This window comes from Anabrus simplex, chromosome 3 (genome assembly GCF_040414725.1).
Source record: "Anabrus simplex isolate iqAnaSimp1 chromosome 3, ASM4041472v1, whole genome shotgun sequence".
NCBI lineage: Eukaryota > Metazoa > Arthropoda > Insecta > Orthoptera > Tettigoniidae > Anabrus > Anabrus simplex.
In genome coordinates, this window is record NC_090267.1 from 397,866,346 (window position 1) to 397,888,383 (window position 22,038).

Below are 22,038 nucleotides of genomic sequence, written 5' to 3' on the forward strand. Positions count from 1 at the left end.
AAAATATCTATCTGATATGTTTTTGACATGCTCTATTGGTGAAAAATATCTAATTCCCTCCATGGGAATTGCTAAGCGGGCAATAATTCCATTGTGGAAATTTATTTCCCGTATGCAGTTATCAGACTGTGCCTCATATATAGGCTTCTGATAAGTTCACCTGCATACAACCCAGCGTCAGTGGGTATGGTCTGACACATCCCACTCTGAGGAGTCTAGTGTCAGACCTAAGACGAAACGCTGGTTAATAGAGCAAACGCCTGAAAAGCCTTACATCTGATATGGTACAGAAATATCATTCTTTTTATATTTTGAGCAATGTACAGACACTCATATTATTTATTTTGAGATGAATTAAAATTAGTCAGAATTGTCTCCAAATGGCTCATAAAATCTCTAGAAAAGTCAGGGGTCCCGGGTTCGATTCCCGGCAGGATCGGGAATTTTAACCTTAATTGGTTAATTTTGCTGGCATGGGGGCTGGGTGTATGTGTCGTCTTCATCATCATTTCATCCTCATCACGATGCGCAGGTCGCCTACGGGAGTCAAATCAAAAGAGCTGCATCTGGCAAGCCGAACTAGTCCTTGGACACTCCCGGCACTAAAAACCATACAGTATTTCATTTCATTTCATTGAAATTCTGTCACTAAATCACTAAAAAAGACTACATATCTAGCAACTAGTCTCTAGAATCGACTAGACTGATGTGAACGAACACAAACATGGTACGCGAGAACAAAAGATTGACGATCGATATACGTGTCATGATATACAGGTTTCAATGCACATTCGCGCACATTTCTCGCATTAATAAATGCAGATATTTCGTTTGAAAGCGGCCAATGAGCAAAGGAGTTCCGGCAACTGGCGTAAAAAAGCTGAAGTGGTGGAATTTGAAAACAAATGTTTGAAGTTCACCAAAAAATAAGATATAATCGAGAGAATTAATAGAATAATCAGGAGGCGGGAAAAACTGTCGAAAATCGGGAATCTTCCACCAAATCAGGAAAGTTGGCAGGTATGCAAGCGACCGCTGGTCAGCCCAAAGGCCTGCAGGTTACGGGATGTCGTGTGGTTAGCATGATGGTTCCTCTCGGCCGTTATTCGTCATAATATATAGATACAGTTGGAATACAAGGGGACAAATTGGGCCAAATATTAATTTATAGGAAGAGGAATTAGGGACAGGAATTTATTAAGAAAAATTTTGATAAATTTTCAAGTTCTTTGAAATCATTCAAGAGAAAACTAGGTATATAACTGATAGGGAATCTGTCAGCTTGACAACAGCCCTAACTACAGATCACTGATGGACTGATTGATTGATTTTGATTGATCAATTGATTGAAGGAAAAGGTGAAAAATTTATATCGCATTTCCTCAAAATTCCATTTCATGCATTTGTGTATTAACAACTCCCATGACACTACAGCCCTGATGGCCTTGGTCTACCAAGCAACCACCGTTCAGCTAAGAGGCCTACAGATTATGAGGTGGTTCATGGTGAGAATGACAAATTCTCTCAGCTATTAATCATGGCTTTCTAGACTCTGGCCACTATCTCACTGGCAGATAGCTCCTCAACTGTTCCGATGTAGGCTGAGTGGACCTCGAACTAGCCTTCAGATTCAGGTAAAAATCCATGAACTGGCCGGGAATCAAACCTAGGTGTCAGAATCAGAGATAGGCTTGCTACCCGAAGATTGCGGGACTGGCTTATTTGTGCATAAGACTGATTTGTGCCTGCGAGAATATTTTTAGATGAAGTAAAATCAGTCACTCAGTCACCACTGATCTGCATTTAGGCCTGTCGCCCAGGTGGCAGATTCCCTATCAATTGTTTATCTAGTCTTACTAACATCCATAAAATATAATACTATAAATGACTTCTAATGTTAATCTATATATATATAAAATAACATGTCCTGACTGACTGACTGATTCATCATCGCCCAGCAAAAACCACTGGACATAAAGAAATGAAATTTAGGGAACATATTTATATTACAGTGTAAGGTGGTCACTACCAAAGGATTTTTGGATATTCTGTTGCTAAGGGGGTGAAAAGGGGGGATGAATTTTAAAATGAGTATATCTAGATCTCAAAAACTGAACAGTTTAAAGATGTGAAAATTGGTGTTAGGAATCTGCTCTAAAAATAAAGAAACATGTTTTTTTTTTTTCAAAAAATTCACATAAGGGGGCAGAAATAAGTGAAAAGGGGGTTGAATCCTTTATATGAGGATGTTTATATCTAAAATACTGAAGATATTACAGACGTGAAAACTTGTACATGAAAACTCTTTTAAAAATAAAGAAATACCCTTTTTTGGAAAACCCACTTAAAAGGGTGAAAAAAGTAAAAAGGGAGGTGAATTTTTAAAATGAGTATATCTCATAAACTTCACATGTTACAAGTGTAAAAATTGGTAGAAGGCATCTCCTTTAATCTCCTTTAAAAAGAAAGAAACAGGTATTTTTTTGTTTTTGAAAATCCACTTAAGGGGGTTAAAAGAAGTGGGTGAATTTTTAAAATGAATATATCTCAAAAACTTAATATGTTACAGGTATAAAAATTGGTATTTGGAGTCACCTTTAAAAATAAAGAAAGCATTTTTTCCCCCAGAAAATCCACTTAAGGGGAGTTAAAAGAAGTGAAAATAAGGTGAATTTTGAAAATGAGTATATCTCAAAAACTTAAAATATTACAGATATAAAAATTGGTATTTGGAATCTCCTTTAAAAATAAAGAAACACATATTTTTTGTTTTTGGAAAATTCACTTAAGGGGCAAAAATAAGGGAAAAGGGCATTGAATCCTTTATATGAAGATGCTTATATCTCAAAGTGAAGATGTTACAGATGTGAAAATTGGTACATATACTCTCCTTTAAAAATAATGAAACACATATTTTTTTCAGAAAATCCATTTAATAGGGTTAAAAGAAGTGAAAATGGGGTGGATTTTTAAAATGAGTATATCTCAAAACTTCATGTTACAGGTGTAAAAACTGGTATTTGGAATCTCCTTTAAAAAGAATGAAACAAGCATTTTTTGTTTTTAGAAAATCCACTTAAAGGTGCGGGGTGGGGGAGGGAGTGAGAAAGACCGAAAATGGGGTTGAATCCTTTGAAACGTGAAAATTGGTATTTGGAACATCCTTCAAAATAAAGAAGCACATATTTTTATTTTCGGAAACTCCACTTAAGAGGTGTGGGTGGAAAGAAGTGAAGAAGGAGTTGAACTCTTTTTATGAGGATACTTATATCTCAAAACCTGAAGATATTACAGATGTGAAAATTGGCATTTGGATCCTTTGAAAATACACTTTTTTTTTTTTACTTGAGAGAGGACTGCTTATAGAGTTCCATGTCGTAAGCCTACCATGTGTATGCATAAGTCTTTTCCGGTTCCACTAAGTGATGACACCAGCGAACAGTACGCAGCGTATGAATTTGACTACATCAGTTTGTTTATCTGACATTAACCTATTGATGCAAACAAGTTGAGTCCACCAAACACTAGCATCTGGGTTGTTTGTTCAGTGATCATGTCGACGTTTGTGCCTGAGAAAGGACATTTGATGCACACATGGCTTTTATTATTTAATCAAAAGAAAGAGGCTGTGAAAAGTCATTGTTTGTTGGTAGAAACATATGGTGAACATGCTCCATCGATTAGAACATGTTAGACATGGTTTCGACAAATCACTTTGGCAAGAAGACCATGCTTTGCGTCTGATGGGACCAGAGCGGCATTGTGTATTACGAACTCTCGAAGCCCGACGAAACCGTTAATGCACAATGTTATCGCCATCAAATGATTAATTTAAATCATGCATTGATTGAAAGACGACCGGAATAGGCCAGAAGACATGGCAAAGTGGTTTTGCTACACGACAATGCGCCATCTCACACAGCAAAACGAGTGAAAGACACCTTGAAATCGCTTGGATGGAACATCCTTCCGCACCTGCCGTACTATCCCGACCTGGCTCCATCTGACCATCACCTCTTCGTATCAATGGGGCACGCGGTCACAGAGCAGCTCTTCAGCAATTTTGAGGAAGTTGGAAATGGTTCGACGAATGGTTTGCCACAAAAGACAAGCAGTTTTTCTGGCATGGTATTCATAACTTACCTGAAAGATGGGCGAAGTGTGAAGAAGCCGTTGGCCAATATTTTGAATAAACAAAAGATGAATTTCCCTTGAAAATTACGTGTTTTCTTTGCCACAAAAACCGGAAAAATCTTATGCATACACACGGTACGTTCAAGAGTTAACTCTGCCAGAAGCCTAGTCATCTTAGCCGTAAAAGGCAATACCACAAACGTAGTTTACAAAGAGATTCTGGAACAAATGAAACACAATTTTTTGTTGAATTTTTATACATACTTTAGGGATTTTCAGATGATGTCTTAGTGCAGTACCGAGGAACGACTAATTATATCAAATTACGAAATTGTTGCGAGTGAAGCCACGGGTAACAGCTGGTTGACAAATATAAGATTACAAGAAATACAGTGGTTGAAGAATTACTTACTTGCTTAGTTGGAGTTTAGTTTGATAATACTGATTGAATGTAAAAAAATCTGATTTCTTTGCTTTTATCTCATATGGGGGTGGATTTGGTGTATTACATTCATTTCTTGTTCCTGGATCCAATAAGCTCCTCTTTAACCTGGAGAGAAAAATGAACATTGAAAGTAAACAAGATAACTTTTATTGCATATATGAGAAGTTGGATTAGAAGCTGAAAAATAAAGAGATACTGTAATTTTCAAACTCTGCACATTAATTCCCAAGAAAGCTACCATGTGAAGTGTGGGATACTGTAGCATACAGGTGAATATACTATTTGTAAATGTAGGATACTATGACTTTGATTGATTTACTTTGAAAACTTCTGTCAATGAACTATGTTTTCATAATCTTATATTTCACAATTGAACTGTGATATCTTTCACTTGCACATCTCTTGATTTGAGATCATTGAATATCATGTCTACCATCATCTGCTAGGTCTTTCTTTACCTCTGTGACCCTCCTTAACCAAATCTATAAATCTCCTAGATAACTTATCCACCCCCACTTATCTCACTGTACACCACTACCTTTGCTTCATATAGAATACCATTAATTAGGTAGTAGGTAGGGACCCTGTTTAGAGGCATCCTTACCACAGGGAGTGGTGACCCTGCGTGTGCAAGTCCCAGGGCACACTGAGCTGGTGTGTACCTACTACCTGGTATGGGTCCTAGCTCGGAGTTACAAGTGAAGACCTCAATATTGTCGAAGGTGGAGAAGGTGAGCTTTGGTACAGCAGAGATAGCAGATGTGGCAACCCATTAACTGTATCAACTGTCCTTCAGGGAAGCACCTACAGAAGGCATCTGTTCTCTATATCAAAAGTGGCCTGAAGGATCACTGACCGTAGCTCTAAAATGCCTTTGGGAGTGGCAACCCCATCATGATAATAGTCTATACTTATGATAGTACAACAAAACCACCCTTAAAATAGGTTAGGGCATACCCTGTAGATGACATGCAGTTCTTCGGGTGCTGGAAGAACTGTGAAAAGTGGGCAGTCAGTTTTTGTTTTACATTTAGTTTTATACTGCACCAACACAGATAGGTCTTATGGTGATGATGGGTAAGGAGTGGGAAGGAAGTGACCTTGGCCTTAATTAAGGTACAGCCCGAGCATTTGCCTGGTGTGGAAACAATGCATCCATATAATATTTGTCTGTCTATGTCATATGTTATATTTATCCTTCAGGCACAGCTAAGCTCAGGGCGGAATGAAATATATGTAACATGAAACCAATGCACAGGTGGTAGGGGTGTTGAACAGGTTATCGGGTGTTTTTCCACCATCATTCTAATGTTGCATTTGGGTAAAACATTCTATGCTACACAACAAAATTATAAAACCATTGGCTTGCTTAGAAAAACACCAAAATAAACATTTCTTTATTAAATAAAAGCGAATCTAGAATGAGGTACAAGAAGAAATATAACGTAGCTGGAGATTGAATTAATATCATTGTAGAACAAATGGCATTGTTGTTAACATAGATCAATTGGTAGCAATAACATCAATATTGAATGAGTGTATACATTTTACAATGATGTTTATGCATCTATAAATTTCACTGATCGTTTACAACAATGAAGATTCTTAAAACCCAAACAAATGGTACCTAACCAGACAAAACAATCGTACAAATGAGTTTAAATCATCACAAGGTTAATTTAGAAAATAAATACTGTCTTGGAATTCAATTCTGATTGCATGTGTCGTGATAATCATTAGTGGTATTTCTTTATTTTCCTTTGGGTAAAAGATTTCTCTCCTCATGAGGTATATAAGATCCTTATTACAAGTAATAAATATTAACGCTAAAATAAAGTAGCTAAACTTGAGAAGAGGTTGCCCAGGTATCATATAATGCTCTAAGCATATAACAATACTGCCAGAGATCCTGAAAAAGAAAATAATTTTACATTACTTTTTTGATCATTATTTTGATATTATTATCATACTACACACAAAATAATGGAAATCCCAACAACTGTAGATAATTATGCTTCTAATACCTGTACATAACATGATTAGATTTCATTTGGATGACTTTAAAATCTCAAATATTTCCATTCAAAATTTGTTGTAATGGATTCACGTAAAGTAATACATGATTTCTTTATCCAAACAAAACATAGCTCGTTTTTGAAGACGTCACTTTGACAATAGCACAGTTGACACATACTTTAACTGTGGTAGACTGTGATAACATGGGTACCCTATATGACCATGACAATGGACAGATCCATGCAAGATATAAAAAGGACACTATACATGAACATCATGGAATCACTTTCGGAATTCATACATGAAACATGAAACTTCACTTGTGGTCAATACCTTTGATGATCATTCTATTTTCATCATAAATATCACAGCTTGCTCATCATATACATATTTGAAGACCCCTGTACTATTTTATATCACATTTCTATATCATCGAAGACTTCAATCATATTATGACGTGGAGAACTATATTAAGTTCATATATATCATTATCAGCGGCCATATGACAGTTTGTAGCGGGGTGGGGAGCAGACCTGGGGGTACGTAGTATTTTTAATATTTTGGAAGATAAATGGCAACTTGTATTCTGTGGTAGAATAACCCACGGTGTTTCCTGCCTGTTGGTGGGGAACGGTACTACTGCTTCTACGTAATACTGACTTTTAAATCATTTTCTTGAAAGGAAAACACCTGACTAGTCTAGATTTTTGCCTTACCCTGAAAGCTAGGGGGGGCCGAGGCCCCACCTTGCCCCCCTGGTATGGGCACCCATCTATATCATCAAAGACTATTACCACACCTTGTCACAGCATATAAATCATAATACAACTACACCTGAATACATCATTATGAAGGAATTACTACCCAATCTGTCTTAGCAATATCATGCAATTCAAATTTAAGCCTACCATAGTCTCACTGAGAAATCTTCAATCAATCACTCAATCACTACTGATCTGCATTTAGGACAGTCGCCCAGGTGGCAGATTCCCTATCTGTTGTTTTCCTAACCTTTTCTTAAATGATCACAAAGAAATTGGAAATTTATTGAACATCTCCCTTTGTACGTTATTCCGATCCCTAACTCCCCTACCTATAAACCAATGTTTGCCCGAGTTTGTCCTCTTGAATTCCAATGAATGGATACACACAATATTCTTAAATGCTCTTCATCTTAGCAGATCCCTTACAACATGATAATCTGACTGAGTGCAAACATACATATTTCATATATTTTGCTTGGTTTATTTAGGTCGTGGTCCATTTTAGTATTAGTAGCGGAGAGAGGGGCAATGGGACACGTCTCGTAATGGGACGCAACCCTCTAAATCCCCTCCCATGGTAGCAAGCATTCTGTAATCTGCTTCAATTTAATGGGGAATCACCATAACGTTGATGTGAGCAGAATGTCAGCCTGAGTTGCGTATGTTTCTTGTGCTGTGCAGAAATATTAGTTTTGTTACATCAGAAGAGTTGAATTTATATTAAGGTACATACTAAACTGTCCACTTTTTTCTTGAAAGTCTTCAGTTTTCTTAATGTGAAATGCGATATCTTGTGATACACACGTGATTTCCATTTTTCCTTCATCGGTTATAAAATGGCAGAACAGAAGGTATGAAGGTGTCTAGAGAGGTAATCATACGTGCACTGCATCTCATTATCCCTTCAGTGGGTACAATTCACTTCTCGCCGTCTTAAGTTGGCTAGGCTATGTTACGGCATAACGATGATTGAACTACGTCGTGTTGCCTAAGAATTTGCGGACAGGAACAATCTTTCTAACAATTTTAACACCACTACTAAATTAGCTGGCCGGCAAGGACTGGCTGCAAGGTTTCTTGACAAGAAACCCAGAACTCAGTCTGCGGAAACACGAAGCAACTAGCGTAAACAGAATTTTATCATTTAATAAAACAGAAGTTGACAGACTTTATCATAATCTCTTGACTGTCAGTGAAAAAACGTAAGTTTTCTCCGCCACGTATTTATAATGTTGACGAAACCAGCATTTTGACTGTCCAGAAGCCACCTCCAATAATTGCCCACAAAGGTCAAAAGCAAGTAAGGACAGTGACCAGCTTAGAACGAGGACAAAATATTACTGTATGTTTCACCATGAATCCTAGGGTAATTATGTACCAATATATATCCTGGTGTGAGGATGTCCACTGCAATAACACATGGAGGCCCTCCAGGAAGCATTTACATGTGCTCCAAGTCAGGATGGATGAATGAAGACTTGTTCCTGACGTGGCTCAAGCATTTCGCTGCACACACGCAATCATCGGTGAAGAATCCAACTCTTCTTTTCGAGTCACACATCACTTTTCTCCTTTAATTTCTGCAAGGAAAACAGAATTGTTGTTGTACAATTCCTCTCCTATCCCTATCAGAACCTTAACATTTTGTGCGAAAACACAAAGGTCTGGTCCTAAGCAGCACTCTGAAATTTTGACAGCCACACCCAGAACGTCAGTATTAGAGGAGTTTGAAAAGAAAAGAAAGAAATGATTATACACATTGCCAAGAAGACTCGAGTTGCAAATTCACGAACATGAAGAAGACAAGGAAGGTACTTTTCCAAGACAACAACAGTTCATCAGATGAAATATGTGATGATGAACTTTGTTAAGGTGTTGATGATGATGATTACATGGAAGAAGTGGTGTCTGGGTTGTCATGGAGGAACACTACCAATGATATTTGTCTCTTCTGTGGTGAAAGAATTACATGCGTGCTATTGCCCCACATGGCTGGGTAATGGTACGCAAAACCAATTTCTATATTTTGATAGAAGACTTGGGAACTTTACTACTTGTGTACTTGTTTTCTACACTCCGTATTCTTAACTATATTTCCTATTATACTGAAGTATTGTAGAAATTTTGGATCCAACATAGTACCTATACAGGTGTTTTGCCTTAGATGCATGCAATTGCCCCTCTCTTCCCTATGTGATTATTAATTCTGAATATATCCAACACATCAATTCCTAGATATTTATTAACTTTCTGAAGATTTAAATTTAATCCCACAATCTTAGAGATACTGCATACTACAATGTAAATTTAAAACTCTGATGACCTATATTAAATCCCCAGGTTTTATGGCAAGCTAGTGCGCCCACTGGCCTGTTATGGTCACAGTGTGTACGGTAGAATGGTACTGTGTGGGATTTTAAATGCCCACCACATGGATTTTGTAATAGTTATTTGCTTTGTCAAGAGACACCAGGAAGAGGTAGCTTTCCACTACACTCAGAGCTAACTATTTTTGCCCAGAGATGTCCCATATCCTTACAATAATTTATTATTTTAGAATTCTGTGCATGTTTTGAGATTTTTTTTGTAAAGATGACAAATCCTGATGGAGTTATTGATGGCACTGAAATAGCTAATTTACTAGTTAATAGTGGTAGTGAAAATTCAGGGAGTGATAGTGACATAGAGGATGAGATCACTATAACTTCCAGTGAAAGTAGTGACGTTGATGATGTAATACGTGATAATAGGCCAAGGTATGCGAATGCATGCAGGGTGACTATAACACAGTCCCAGTATGGACATGCAACTGTCCAGGGATAATGAGTTTAGTATATGTTTATGAAGAAAATTCTTCTCTTAGATATCAAAATTAGCAGCCATCTTTCACTACATTAACGTCATACAGCGGTGCTGGACTTAACTCCACAGTTCTTTGTTCTATGTATATTCTCTGTGGATATTTTGAAACTTAATGAAAATAATAGCTGTTTATTTTATGCTGGAAGTAAATGTGTTTTTCCGCTATTTCATTTTCATCAGTTCATAATATATTTTATCATATCATGTATGTGATGTGTTATTGTTATTGCACATTTTTGATAATTTTATTGCTGCTCATTTGGAAATTATAGTGAAATTCATACGATACAGCACTAAGCGTTGGAAGTAGGCTAGAAATAAAGCATGCTGTGGGCGCAACCCAGGCTATTGCACGTCACACTTTAGGGGTTAATATATAAATTCTTTAATATAATCTGATGACTCTAACTAAACTCCTTCAAGCTTGTTGAATGTGCATAAAACTTGGCCTATCCTATTCATAAAATTATCTAAATTAACTCTGGAAATCTGAAAAGAGGGATCTTATACCTGAAAATAAATCACATAAATAACAAAGATACAAGGAAAAAAAGAAATGATCACTTAACTTATCCTGTCACTAGCCTAGTTAGCATCCACATAACATTTCAACTCTAAATTTCCATGTGAAGATTGTTGCAGCAAGGTAATGCATTACCCGCTTCACAGCATTTCAATCACTTTGCTTTGGTCTTTCAATATGACGACCATGAATGCCAAGTGCCATACTACATCTGGTCCTTCGGTATGGGATAAAGTTTACAAGTAACTAATCTCATTTTGTTTCATATTGAAGATACAGTAAGTAAAATTCTTTCTTGGATAAAATACTATGTCCACCTATTCAATACAATTATATTTTGTAGTAGTTTATAATTCATGTTGATTTTAACCACTACAAAATATAATTGTATTGAATAGGTGGACACAGTATTTTATTCAAGAAATAATTTTACTTGGGATAAAGTTTACGACATCATCCTGTTGGCCTCCCACATGGGTTGGTTTACTGCTTCATCTCTTCCATCCTCTTGCTGGTGCACATATACACACAATGGTGTATCTGAAACTTGAACCTGTATGTTAACAAACTATCATATTTCTGCTTCTCAAAAAACACCTATTTGTTAAAGAAAAGCACACTCGCCTTGTAAGAAACACGTGGATCAATGACGCACGCAATTATAATTTTTCACATTAATATTTCTCACTACCGAATCAACATTAGCTACTTCATTATTTCATAATTCATACAAGCATGTGCCTCCACTAAATCTTCTTGCACACACACAATTATAACATATCCTTTCCGTGGTAAGGTCTTCCTTGACGATACAACTGTAACTTTTTAAAAATTTACATTGCCTTAATGGAATGTGAACAGAGAAGGTGCAGGTGTAGAGTGTTCAGTCTGAGTCCTTTTATATAACTGGTTGGCGCCTATCTAACAATGCTTTTTGGTTCAATACACCTATTGTACAATTGAAACGGTACTTGCAAAAATGGGCAAACCATCATTTTGTCAGAAAAGAGATAAAGCAACTTTTGCATGTGCCCAGAAAAAAATTTATACCAAAATGTTTTCATTATTTTTTCTCAGTGTAATATCTTTAAATTATCCCACATTAAAATTAAAAATGGAGGGTGCTTGGAAAAACAGGATTATAAAAAATTGAAGAGAAATGACTTTTTCATTGACCTAGCTATAACAATTCACCTTAGATTTGTAACTGACCTTTATTTTGTGATCATACAATACAAAATAAGTGTTAATAAAATTTAATGTTATTTGCTCTACATCCTACTGACTACTTTTATGGTTTTCGGAGATGCTGAGGTGCCAGAATTTAGTCCTCCAGGAGTTCTTTTACATGCCACTAAATCTACCGACACAAGGCCGACGTATTTGAGCGCCTTCAAATACCACCAGACAGAGCCAGGATCGAACCTGCCAAGTAAAAAAAAAAAAAAGAAAAGAAAAAAGTGTGTTATATACAGTACACTATAATATAAAGGTGCTGCAAACTTATTTTGGAATATGATATAACTTTTTTCCCTCATGAACAACTATTTCATCAGTCATATGGGTCATATTCTAATGCAATGGAGAATGATTCCCCAGCAACTTCTTGGCCATTGCCAGCTGTCAGTTCTCTGTAATACTGATGATATCTTGGAGGGAGATATTCAAGTAGTTCAAGCAAATCCTTAAGCTTGGCTGGCTTTATTGGCCTTGTACCATTACACTTTTGTGAAAGTTCAACTGCAGACCACCAATACTGTTCCTTTTGTTACTGTCAACTATCACAATCATATTCCCCAACAATACTATATGAATATTTGAATAATACTTAATCGGTTCATCTTTTTTATATGCTTGAAACTTTACCAATTAGTACTCTTTGCTTATTTACAGATACCATTCCCTTTGTTACTTTTTCTAGCAAAGTTTAGTGCTCACTGACTTATCACTTGTCATTTTTACTACTTGAAGAGGCTTTTATTAAAACTCTAGTTCTTTTTAATAAATCCATCAATGGAGGGATAATATGCTAGCATTTGGTCTTTCTGATCAACACCAGATACCAAGAGATTATACTGTGGTATTGCTTTTGGCTTTTCCTTAGTTTGACCTCTCTTGTTCACAGCTTCGACCATTTCATCTTCAAATTCTGTAGAAATGAAGAGAACATCTCTCTTATCCTTCCACTTAGCATTCTGGGATTTGTGTCCACCTGTTCAGAGTTTTGCTTTTGTCACTTGTTTAGGATTACGTTTGCGATGTTCCAGTGCAGTAGCTATTGGCATTCAGCAACTGCATGACTAAGTTGTAACTATTGTAGAAATTGTCCTTGAAGAGAAAGTGTCCTACATTTAGTTTTCCCTCCATCAACTTCAGTACAACATTAGTGGCATGTCTCTTACTACCCACATCATCAGCTTGATCTGTGTATACCATAACGTGCGGTATCATATCATCAGACTGGTCAACATGTACAACTTGATGCCATATTTGTGCCTTTTCCTTTTTACTTATTGTCAGAATAATAATCTTCCTCTCCACACAATCACTGATTGAACAAGTGAAAGATTCTTCCCAGGGTAGTGAACATTATCGATGGTAGTGTTGAAACTGTCTAACAAGGGCCTTACCATCACTAGTCAATCACTGGGTATTGGATTCAATATTTAGGCCTACATAAATCTTAAATTTGGAAATGTCACTTTTTAGTACTAATTTAGTTTGTTATTTAAATAATTCCTAATTCTATTACTTTATTTATATTTTACCTACTTTTTCTTTTTAGATTGTTAACATTGAGGTTAAGCATAAGTAAGGGCCTAGAGCTCTAACATTGCTGCTGAACAAGGCACTAATGAATGAACGAATATAGTGTGATGATTCCCTTTCATTAGGAGGCAGGCCTCTTCCTTTTATTCTCTTCTGATTAGAGTTAAGAGGGAATGGTTATTTATCTTACAAGTGAAGCTTCCACAATGTATAGACATTTTTAGTACTTTTTCCGGGTTGAACCATGTTGTTGTTTTCTGTACATTACGTACAGTTTGCCAACGTTTCAAATACACTGCAGTATTGTTTGTCAAGGTGACTGAAATACCCCTACTCGATCCGAAGTAATCAGTCTTCCAGACAGCAATCACATTACGAGGGTGGTTCCTGACCTTGGTCTTATATATCCTACACTTTCTGGCTGATGTAAGCCCCTGGCTGTCTCATGAGAATTCTGGAAAGTATGTGTCACAGCCAGGTAGTGGGACTTGCTCACACTGTTATGTAATTAGAGGTTCATGCTGCGTGTATTTGTTGTGGATCAGTGGTAGAGTGTCGGCCTCCGGATCCCAAGATAGTGGGTTCAAACCCGGCAGAGGTAGTCAGATTTTTGAAGGGCAGAAAAAAGTCCATTCGTCACTCCATGTCGTACGATGTCCGCATGTAAAAGATCTCTGGTGACACATTTGGTGTTTACATGTCAAAATTAATTAAATCTCAGGTTCACATACTGTAGGTTTCAGTGTGTCCTGTATGTGGCTGAAGTAGTCCGGCTAGGTAACGGGCGATATCGTGCGTCAGAGATCCTATAACACTCATGATAGGTCACAGAGGTATGCCTTCTTTATGGATTTTTGGGAGGCCATATAGTTTAGGAGATATCGGATCTGAGGAAATCAGTTTCTTCTGTATTTCAGCTGGAATACTGGAATCTTTTACTAGTCTGTGGAGTTTGTTCTTAATGCGGTTGATAGGGTTTCTTATTTTCCTGTATGCAGAATCAGTGAGTAATTGTTCTATTTTCAGTATGTAGTCAGTGTGTGTCAATCGAAAGTATGGACTTATTAGTAAGTTTTGACGTCACATCACTTTTCACCAAGGTGCCGCTAACAGAAGTATTTCTGCTATTAGACCAGAAACTTCCAGAAGATCTGTCAACACTAGCTAAAGAATGCCTTAATGCCACTTATTTCTACTTTAATGGGAAGTTCTATGAACAGACAGAAGGGGCCGCGATGGGGTCGCCACTCTCCCGATAATAGCAAACATATATATGGAACACTTTGAACAGAAAGCCTTAGCCACATCTACCCTGAAACCAAAATGTTTTCTCCGCTATATGGATGACACGTTTGTGATCTGGCCTCACGGGAGCAACAACCTGTAGCTATTTCTAGACCATCTCAACTCTATTCGCATAAATATTCAGTTCACCATGGAAATTGAGGTAAATGGAAAACTACCATTCCTGGATGTCCTAGTAAAATGCAACATCAATGGGACTCTGAGTCACGCAATATACAGGAAACCCACACACACAGACAAGTACCTGCATGCCTTTTCTCATCACCACCCATCACAGCAGTCTGTTCTAATATCACTTGTTAACAGGGCCAGAGCGATATCAGATGCAGAACACCTCGAAGAAGAGAAAGAACACCTCAAGAGAGCCCTCAGGAGAAATGGCTACTCGCTCAATAACATCCGACACTTCTTTAGAAAATCAGAAGAAAACAAAGAAAAGATCACCATAGAAGAAAACAACGGGAAAGAAGAACTGACACGCCTGAAAACAGCGATACTTCCATACATTAGTAACACTTCAGACAGGATCGGCAAGATACTGAATAAATACGACATAAAGCTAGCCGGTTATCTACCACCAGTAAAAGACACAACAGAACTACAGGCTCCTGGAGTATACTGCAATAAAGGTAGCTGCGGAACGTGCTATGTTGGTGAAACAAAACGTCTGATCTCTACCCACCTAAAAGAATACATCTAATCATTCATATGAAACAAGACACATAATATTACTTGACAAGACCAAGATCCTAGCAACTATCCCTTGGAATCTGGAAAGGAAAATCTGTGAGGCTATCGAAATCAAGAGAAACCCAAACAATATGAATTTAGAAGGAGGTTATAAAATCAGCAATTCTCGGATGCCTATCATACATAGATTAAGACATACAGACCACAACATATACATGCAGGATGAACCTCTAATTACATAGCAGCGTGGTCAAGTCCCACTATCTGGCTGTGACACATGCTTTCCAGAATTCTCATGAGACAGCCAGGGACTTACGTCAGCCAGAAAGTGTAGGATATATAAGACCAAGGTCAGAAACCACCCTCGTAGTGTGATTGCTGCCTGGGCGACTGATTACCTTGGATCGAGTAGGGGTATTTCAGTCACCTTGACAAAGAATACTCCAATGTATTTGAAACATCGGCAAACTGAAACAGAAAACAACAACACAGTTCAACCCGGAAAAATAACTAAATGAATGGTTATTTAGTTGTACTTCCATTTAAAGCAATGATCATATCCACCAACATTTTCATCTGCTTCTTATTAAACTTATATTGTTGACACCACTGACATCAAAATGAGAATATCTGTAGCAACAAATCATTTGTTGTATAAGGTATGGCTAAAATTTGTATACATACTGGATAAGCTGTATAAGATAACTCACTCACTGCACATTAAAGATGGTTGTCCAGTTGCACTTTTCCTTAAAACAATAATCACCACCACTACCTCACTCCAGATTGTCCCTAGAGAGTCTACTTTTATTCTTATTCTTTTAAGCTGGAATTATGGGATAAGATTAGTTTAATTAGATTTTTAACAAAAATCATCATCGTTATCAAGTTTCCACTCCAGTTTCCTAGGTGTGGTTTACGAACGCTCTCCTTTTTAGTCTATTCATGTACCACTGCTCCTTCAAGACTTCATCTCAGTTGATTCCTTTGGATATGATATCTTCCTTCACTTGGTCCAGCCATCTCCTCCTAGGTCTCCAACAGGTCTCATTCCAGTAATCTCAGTATGCAACCATTGTTTCTCAGTTCTTCATTCTGTCATACGTTTGACGTGACCAAACCATTGGAAACGTGTCGTAGTTATGGTCTACTTCAGGGACTGATTTATTCCAGTTTGTTCTCTACATTTTGAGTAATTCAGGTGAACTCATAATAGATCCCAGGGAATCACTGGAGAGGTGGAGGGAATATTTTGAACATCTTCTCAATGTAAAAGGAAATCATCCTGGTGGTGTTGCAAACAGCTAAGCTCATGGGGAGGAGGAAAATGATGTTGGTGAAATTATGCTTGAGGAAGTGGAAAGGATAGTAAATAAACTGCATTGTCATAAGGCAGCGGGAATAGATGAAATTAGACCTGAAATGGTTAAGTATAGTGGGAAGGCAGGGATGAAATGGCTTCATAGAGTAGTAAAATTAGCGTGGAGTGTTGGTAAGGTACCTTCAGATTGGACAAAAGCAGTAATTGCACCTATCTATAAGCAAGGGAACAGGAAGGATTGCAACAACTATCGAGGTATCTCACTGATTAGTATACCAGGCAAAGTATTCACTGGCATCTTGGAAGGGAGGGTGCGATCAGTCATTGAGAGGAAGTTGGATGAAAACCAGTGTGGTTTCAGACCACAGAGAGGCTGTCAGGATCAGATTTTCAGTATGCGCCAGGTAATTGAAAAATGCTACGAGAGGAATAGGCAGTTGTGTTTATGTTTTGTGGATCTAGAGAAAGCATATGACAGGGTACCAAGGGAAAAGATGTTCGCCATACTGGGGGACTATGGAATTAAAGGTAGATTATTAAAATCAATCAAAGGCATTTATGTTGACAATTGGGCTTCAGTGAGAATTGATGGTAGAATGAGTTCTTGGTTCAGGGTACTTACAGGAGTTAGACAAGGTTGTAATCTTTCACCTTTGCTGTTCGTAGTTTACATGGATCATCTGCTGAAAGGTATAAAATGGTAGGGAGGGATTCAGTTAGGTGGAAATGTAGTAAGCAGTTTGGCCTATGCTGACGACTTGGTCTTAATGGCAGACTGTGCCGAAAGCCTGCAATCTAATATCTTGGAACTTGAAAATAGGTGCAATGAGTATGGTATGAAAATTAGCCTCTCGAAGACTAAATTGATGTCAGTAGATAAGAAATTCAACAGAACTGAATGTCAGATTGGTGATACAAAGCTAGAACAGGTCGATAATTTCAAGTATTTAGGTTGTGTGTTCTCCCAGGATGGTAATATAGTAAGTGAGATTGAATCAAGGTGTAGTAAAGCTAATGCAGTGAGCTCGCAGTTGCGATCAGCAGTATTCTGTAAGAAGGAAGTCAGCTCCCAGACGAAACTATCTTTACATCGGTCTGTTTTCAGACCAACTTTGCTTTACGGGAGCGAAAGCTGGGTGGACTCAGGATATCTTATTCATAAGTTAGAAGTAACAGACATGAAAGTAGCAAGAATGATTGTTGGTACAAACAGGTGGGAACAATGGCAGGAGGGTACTCAGAATGAGGAGATAAAGGCTAATTTAGGAATGAACTCGATGGATGAAGCTGTACGCATAAACCGGCTTCGGTGGTGAGGTCATGTGAGGCGAATGGAGGAGGACAGGTTACCTAGGAGAATAATGGACTCTGTTATGGAGGGTAAGAGAAGTAGAGGGAGACCAAGACGACGATGGTTAGACTCGGTTTCTAACGATTGAAAGATAAGAGGTATAGAACTAAATGAAGCCACAACACTAGTTGCAAATCGAGGATTGTGGCGACGTTTAGTGAATTCTCAGAGGCTTGCAGACTGAACGCTGAAAGGCATAACAGTCTATAATGATAATGTATGTATGTATGTATGTATGTTCTCTAATCTTCTCATTTCTTACTTTGTCTTTCCTAGTCTTTTGAAGAATGCTTCTTAGAAACTTCATTTCTGAAGACTGAAGTAATCTTTTTTTGGTACTTGTGCATGTTTCCAACTCATAAGTCAATATAGAGACAAAGTATGTTCGAAACAGAGTTTGTTTTGATCGTAATGGCACTTGTTTATTCCAGAGCAGATATCAAACTTGCTGATAGAATTGACTGGATTTCTGAATATGGTTATTTATTTCAAGCTGTATTCTGTTGTCACTTGATAGTATGATTCCAAGGTACTGATACTGGTTTACTGTTTCCAATTGTACACCCTCCAACATTATATTATCTTTACTTCTGTGTCTATTAACAGACATTGCAGCAGTTTTTATAACACTTACTTTCAGTCCATATTTTTTCAGATGATCATTCCAGATGTTCAGCCTTTCCTGGACTTCCATCTCACTATTTCCCCAGATAATTATATCATCTGCAAAAGCAAATGCTTTAAGATCCATGTTGGTGTTCTGCTTCACTTCTTTTATGATTTCATCCATGACGGTGATGAATAGTAATGGTGAAAGGGCACTGCCTTGTTGCACTCCTCTAGATGTCTGGAACCAATCTGAATATAGATTTCCTACTTGAACACAGCTGTAGCAGTCATCATAAAGCATTTTTATTCTCTGAATGAGTTCTATAGATACATTCTTCTTTTTAAGACACTCCCATATAGTTGTTCTAGGGACACTATCGAATGCTTTTTCGATGTCTAGAAACACAAATGTCAAGTTACGATCTTTCTCCCAGTGTTTTTCTAATATCATTTTCAGTGTGAATATGAGGTCTATAGTAGATATATCTTTCCTAAATCCATACTGTTCTTCTTGCAGATGAGGTTCAATAATTTTCCTTAATCTTTTCTCAAGAATCTTCTAAAATATTTTTAAACCATGGGACAGTAAGGTAATCCCTCTCTAGTTGCTGCACTTTTTTTGACTTCCTTTCTTGAACAGGGGAACTATAACTCCCTTTTTCCAGTCATGTGGTATTATTTTATCCTTCCATATTGCCCTTATCACCCTGTATAGCCATTGAATTCCTGGTGGGCCAGCAGCTTTAATCATGTCTCCACTTAGTTCATCACAGCAAATGCTTTAACCCTTAACTATGAACGTGGGGTCAACATGACCGCGGTGGAAAAGTAAACACGTGCCACACCTCACTTATCGCCCTGCCAGTATATTTGCTTGCAGTACCTTTCTATTTTAAGATGACCTCTCCACTGTATTTATCTTATCTGTCATAAATAACCGTGCAGCTGCGATAAGAAACTGATGAGTTTCGTAGCGGCCTGGGTGACCGCACGTCCATGGTTTGAAGCAGTCTTCAGTTGATAGTGCTGTGTGTAGCAATGAGTCAGCGTGCAGGTACTTCGGCGAGTGTCCGAACATGTGATGAAAATTACGAAGGAACAATTACCGAGTAGTTTGACAAAGACATGAGTGATGTGGACGATGGTGATAGTGAAATAGAGAGTGATCACAATACCGATACTGAGACTGAAGGAGAGGGAGAAGAAGATGAAAGTTCCGCGCTACTGCCTGATGATTCACGTTCTAAGTGTTTTTATGGTAGAAATAGGTACAAATGGTCGTCTGCGGAACCTCCACAGAATGTGCGTACACCTCGTCCCAATATCGTGATTCACCTTCCCGGTTGGCGCCCTTCAGCTCGAGTTGGAAACAGTGTGGATCCTGTTACGGCATGAACACTAATATTTAGTGAAGAAATGGTGAACTTACTAGTGCGATGGACAAATGTGAAACTCAGTGCAATGAGAAGTAATTACCGAAAGTCTACCCGACCAGAATTACAAAATGTTGACGCAATTGAAATGAAAGCTTTTCTAGGCCTTCTTATTTATTCGGCGGTTTTCAAATCTAACAAAGAGGACATCGCTTCAGTCTTCGCAGCTGACGGTACGGGCCGTGAAATATTTCGTGTTGTGATGTCAGGTACAAGGTTTTCCATTCTCCTGTGCAGCCTGCGTTTTGACAATCCTGAAGACAGAACGCAGCGGAGAGAGACAGATCCTATTGCACCCATATCTGAGCTTCTGAATATGTTGATTCAGAACTCTCAAAGGTGTTACTCCATTGGCACAAATGCAACAGTAGATGAGATGCTAATTGGTTTCAGAGGTTGGTGTAAGTTCAGAATGTATATTCCGAACAAGCCTGAGAAATATGGAGTGAAATTGATGTGCCTAACCGATTCAAAAAATAGTTATTTGTACAATGCATATATTTATGCAGGGAAGGACACTGATGGAATAGGTCTTTCAAGGGAAGACAGAAAATTTTCAAAGCCAACTCAGGCAGTTCTTCGTTTATCGGAACCAATACAGGGTACAAATAGAAATATAACAGCTGACAATTGGTTCACCTCAGTGGAGCTTGTTCAGGAGCTGAGGAAAAGGGGACTCACTTATGTTGGGACAGTAAGAAAGAACAAGAAGGCAATTCCAACTAACTTCTTGCCTTCCAAGCAGAGAAAGGTCGGTTCCTCTGTGTATGGCTTCACGAAAGACATAACTCTTCTCTCACACGTTCCGAAAAGAAACAAAGCTGTTTTGTTAGTATCCTCTATGCACCATGGGAAAGCAACTGATGCGGACACGGGGAAGGAAGAGATGATTCAGTTTTATAATTCTACGAAGTCTGGAGTAGATACTTTGGATCAGATGTCAGCCAACTACTGCACAGGTAGAAGAACAAGAAAGTGGACGATGGAAGTCTTCTTCCGTATCATCAATATTGCAGCTGTGAATGCGAATATCTTGCATCAGTCCTATCGCGAGAGCCCTCAAATGACCAGGCAACATTTTCTGAAAGAACTTGCTGCTCAACTCACTAGGCCACACATGATAAGAAGATTATCAAATCCCAGGATCCCACGAGATATTCGAGGCGCTATCTCTAGAATTTTGAGCATCCCTGCGGAGCGTATCAACATTTCCGAGGAGAAGCTTGAAAAACGGATAACTTGTCGTCTGTGCCCACCAGCAAAGAAGAGAAAAACATATTACAAGTGCTACAGATGTGAAAAACCAGTATGCTTGGAGTGTACAAGGAAGATCTGCTTCGAATGTGTTGAGTGAGAGTAACATTGAGGGCCAAGTTCAGTGCTTGCAATTTCCACCCCAATAAGAGATCAGTCTAATGTGTTGTTAGTTTTCAGTGCAGTGGTTATCAAACATCTTTAATACCCAAGTTAGGGTCAATTTTTGTTGATAGTGTAAAGGATATGTGTGTGTTTAAATGGAACATTGTATTCTGAATAACGAAAATTGCTGCGGCTGCAATCTGAAGGTATGAGGGTTATACAAATTAACAAATGGAAAATATTTTTGTGGTTTTGGGTTCAATAAAGTGTAATTATTCAAATAAAAGCAGCTAGCAATTTATCTCATTAACCATCCCGTAGTCAAATTAATTTTCATGCGGTCTCAGTGACCTCACGTCCATGTTGATGTCACTGAAAATGTACGTCAATAGTTAAGGGTTAAGATCCATGTTGGTGTTCTGCTTCACTTCTTTTATGATTTCATATATGATAGTGA

General features: G+C 37.9%; 1 protein-coding gene across 1 annotated transcript in view; it reads right to left on the reverse strand.

The window, feature by feature from the left end:
* The window catches only part of LOC136866827 (uncharacterized), a 39,098-nt gene that overhangs the window by 11,144 nt on the left and 5,916 nt on the right, over nucleotides 1-22,038 (reverse strand). Inside the window, exon 5 of the mRNA XM_068226733.1 lies at nucleotides 4,547-4,684. Within this exon, the coding sequence (XP_068082834.1) occupies nucleotides 4,547-4,684 (138 nt within the window). The remainder of the gene's footprint in view (nucleotides 1-4,546; nucleotides 4,685-22,038) is intronic.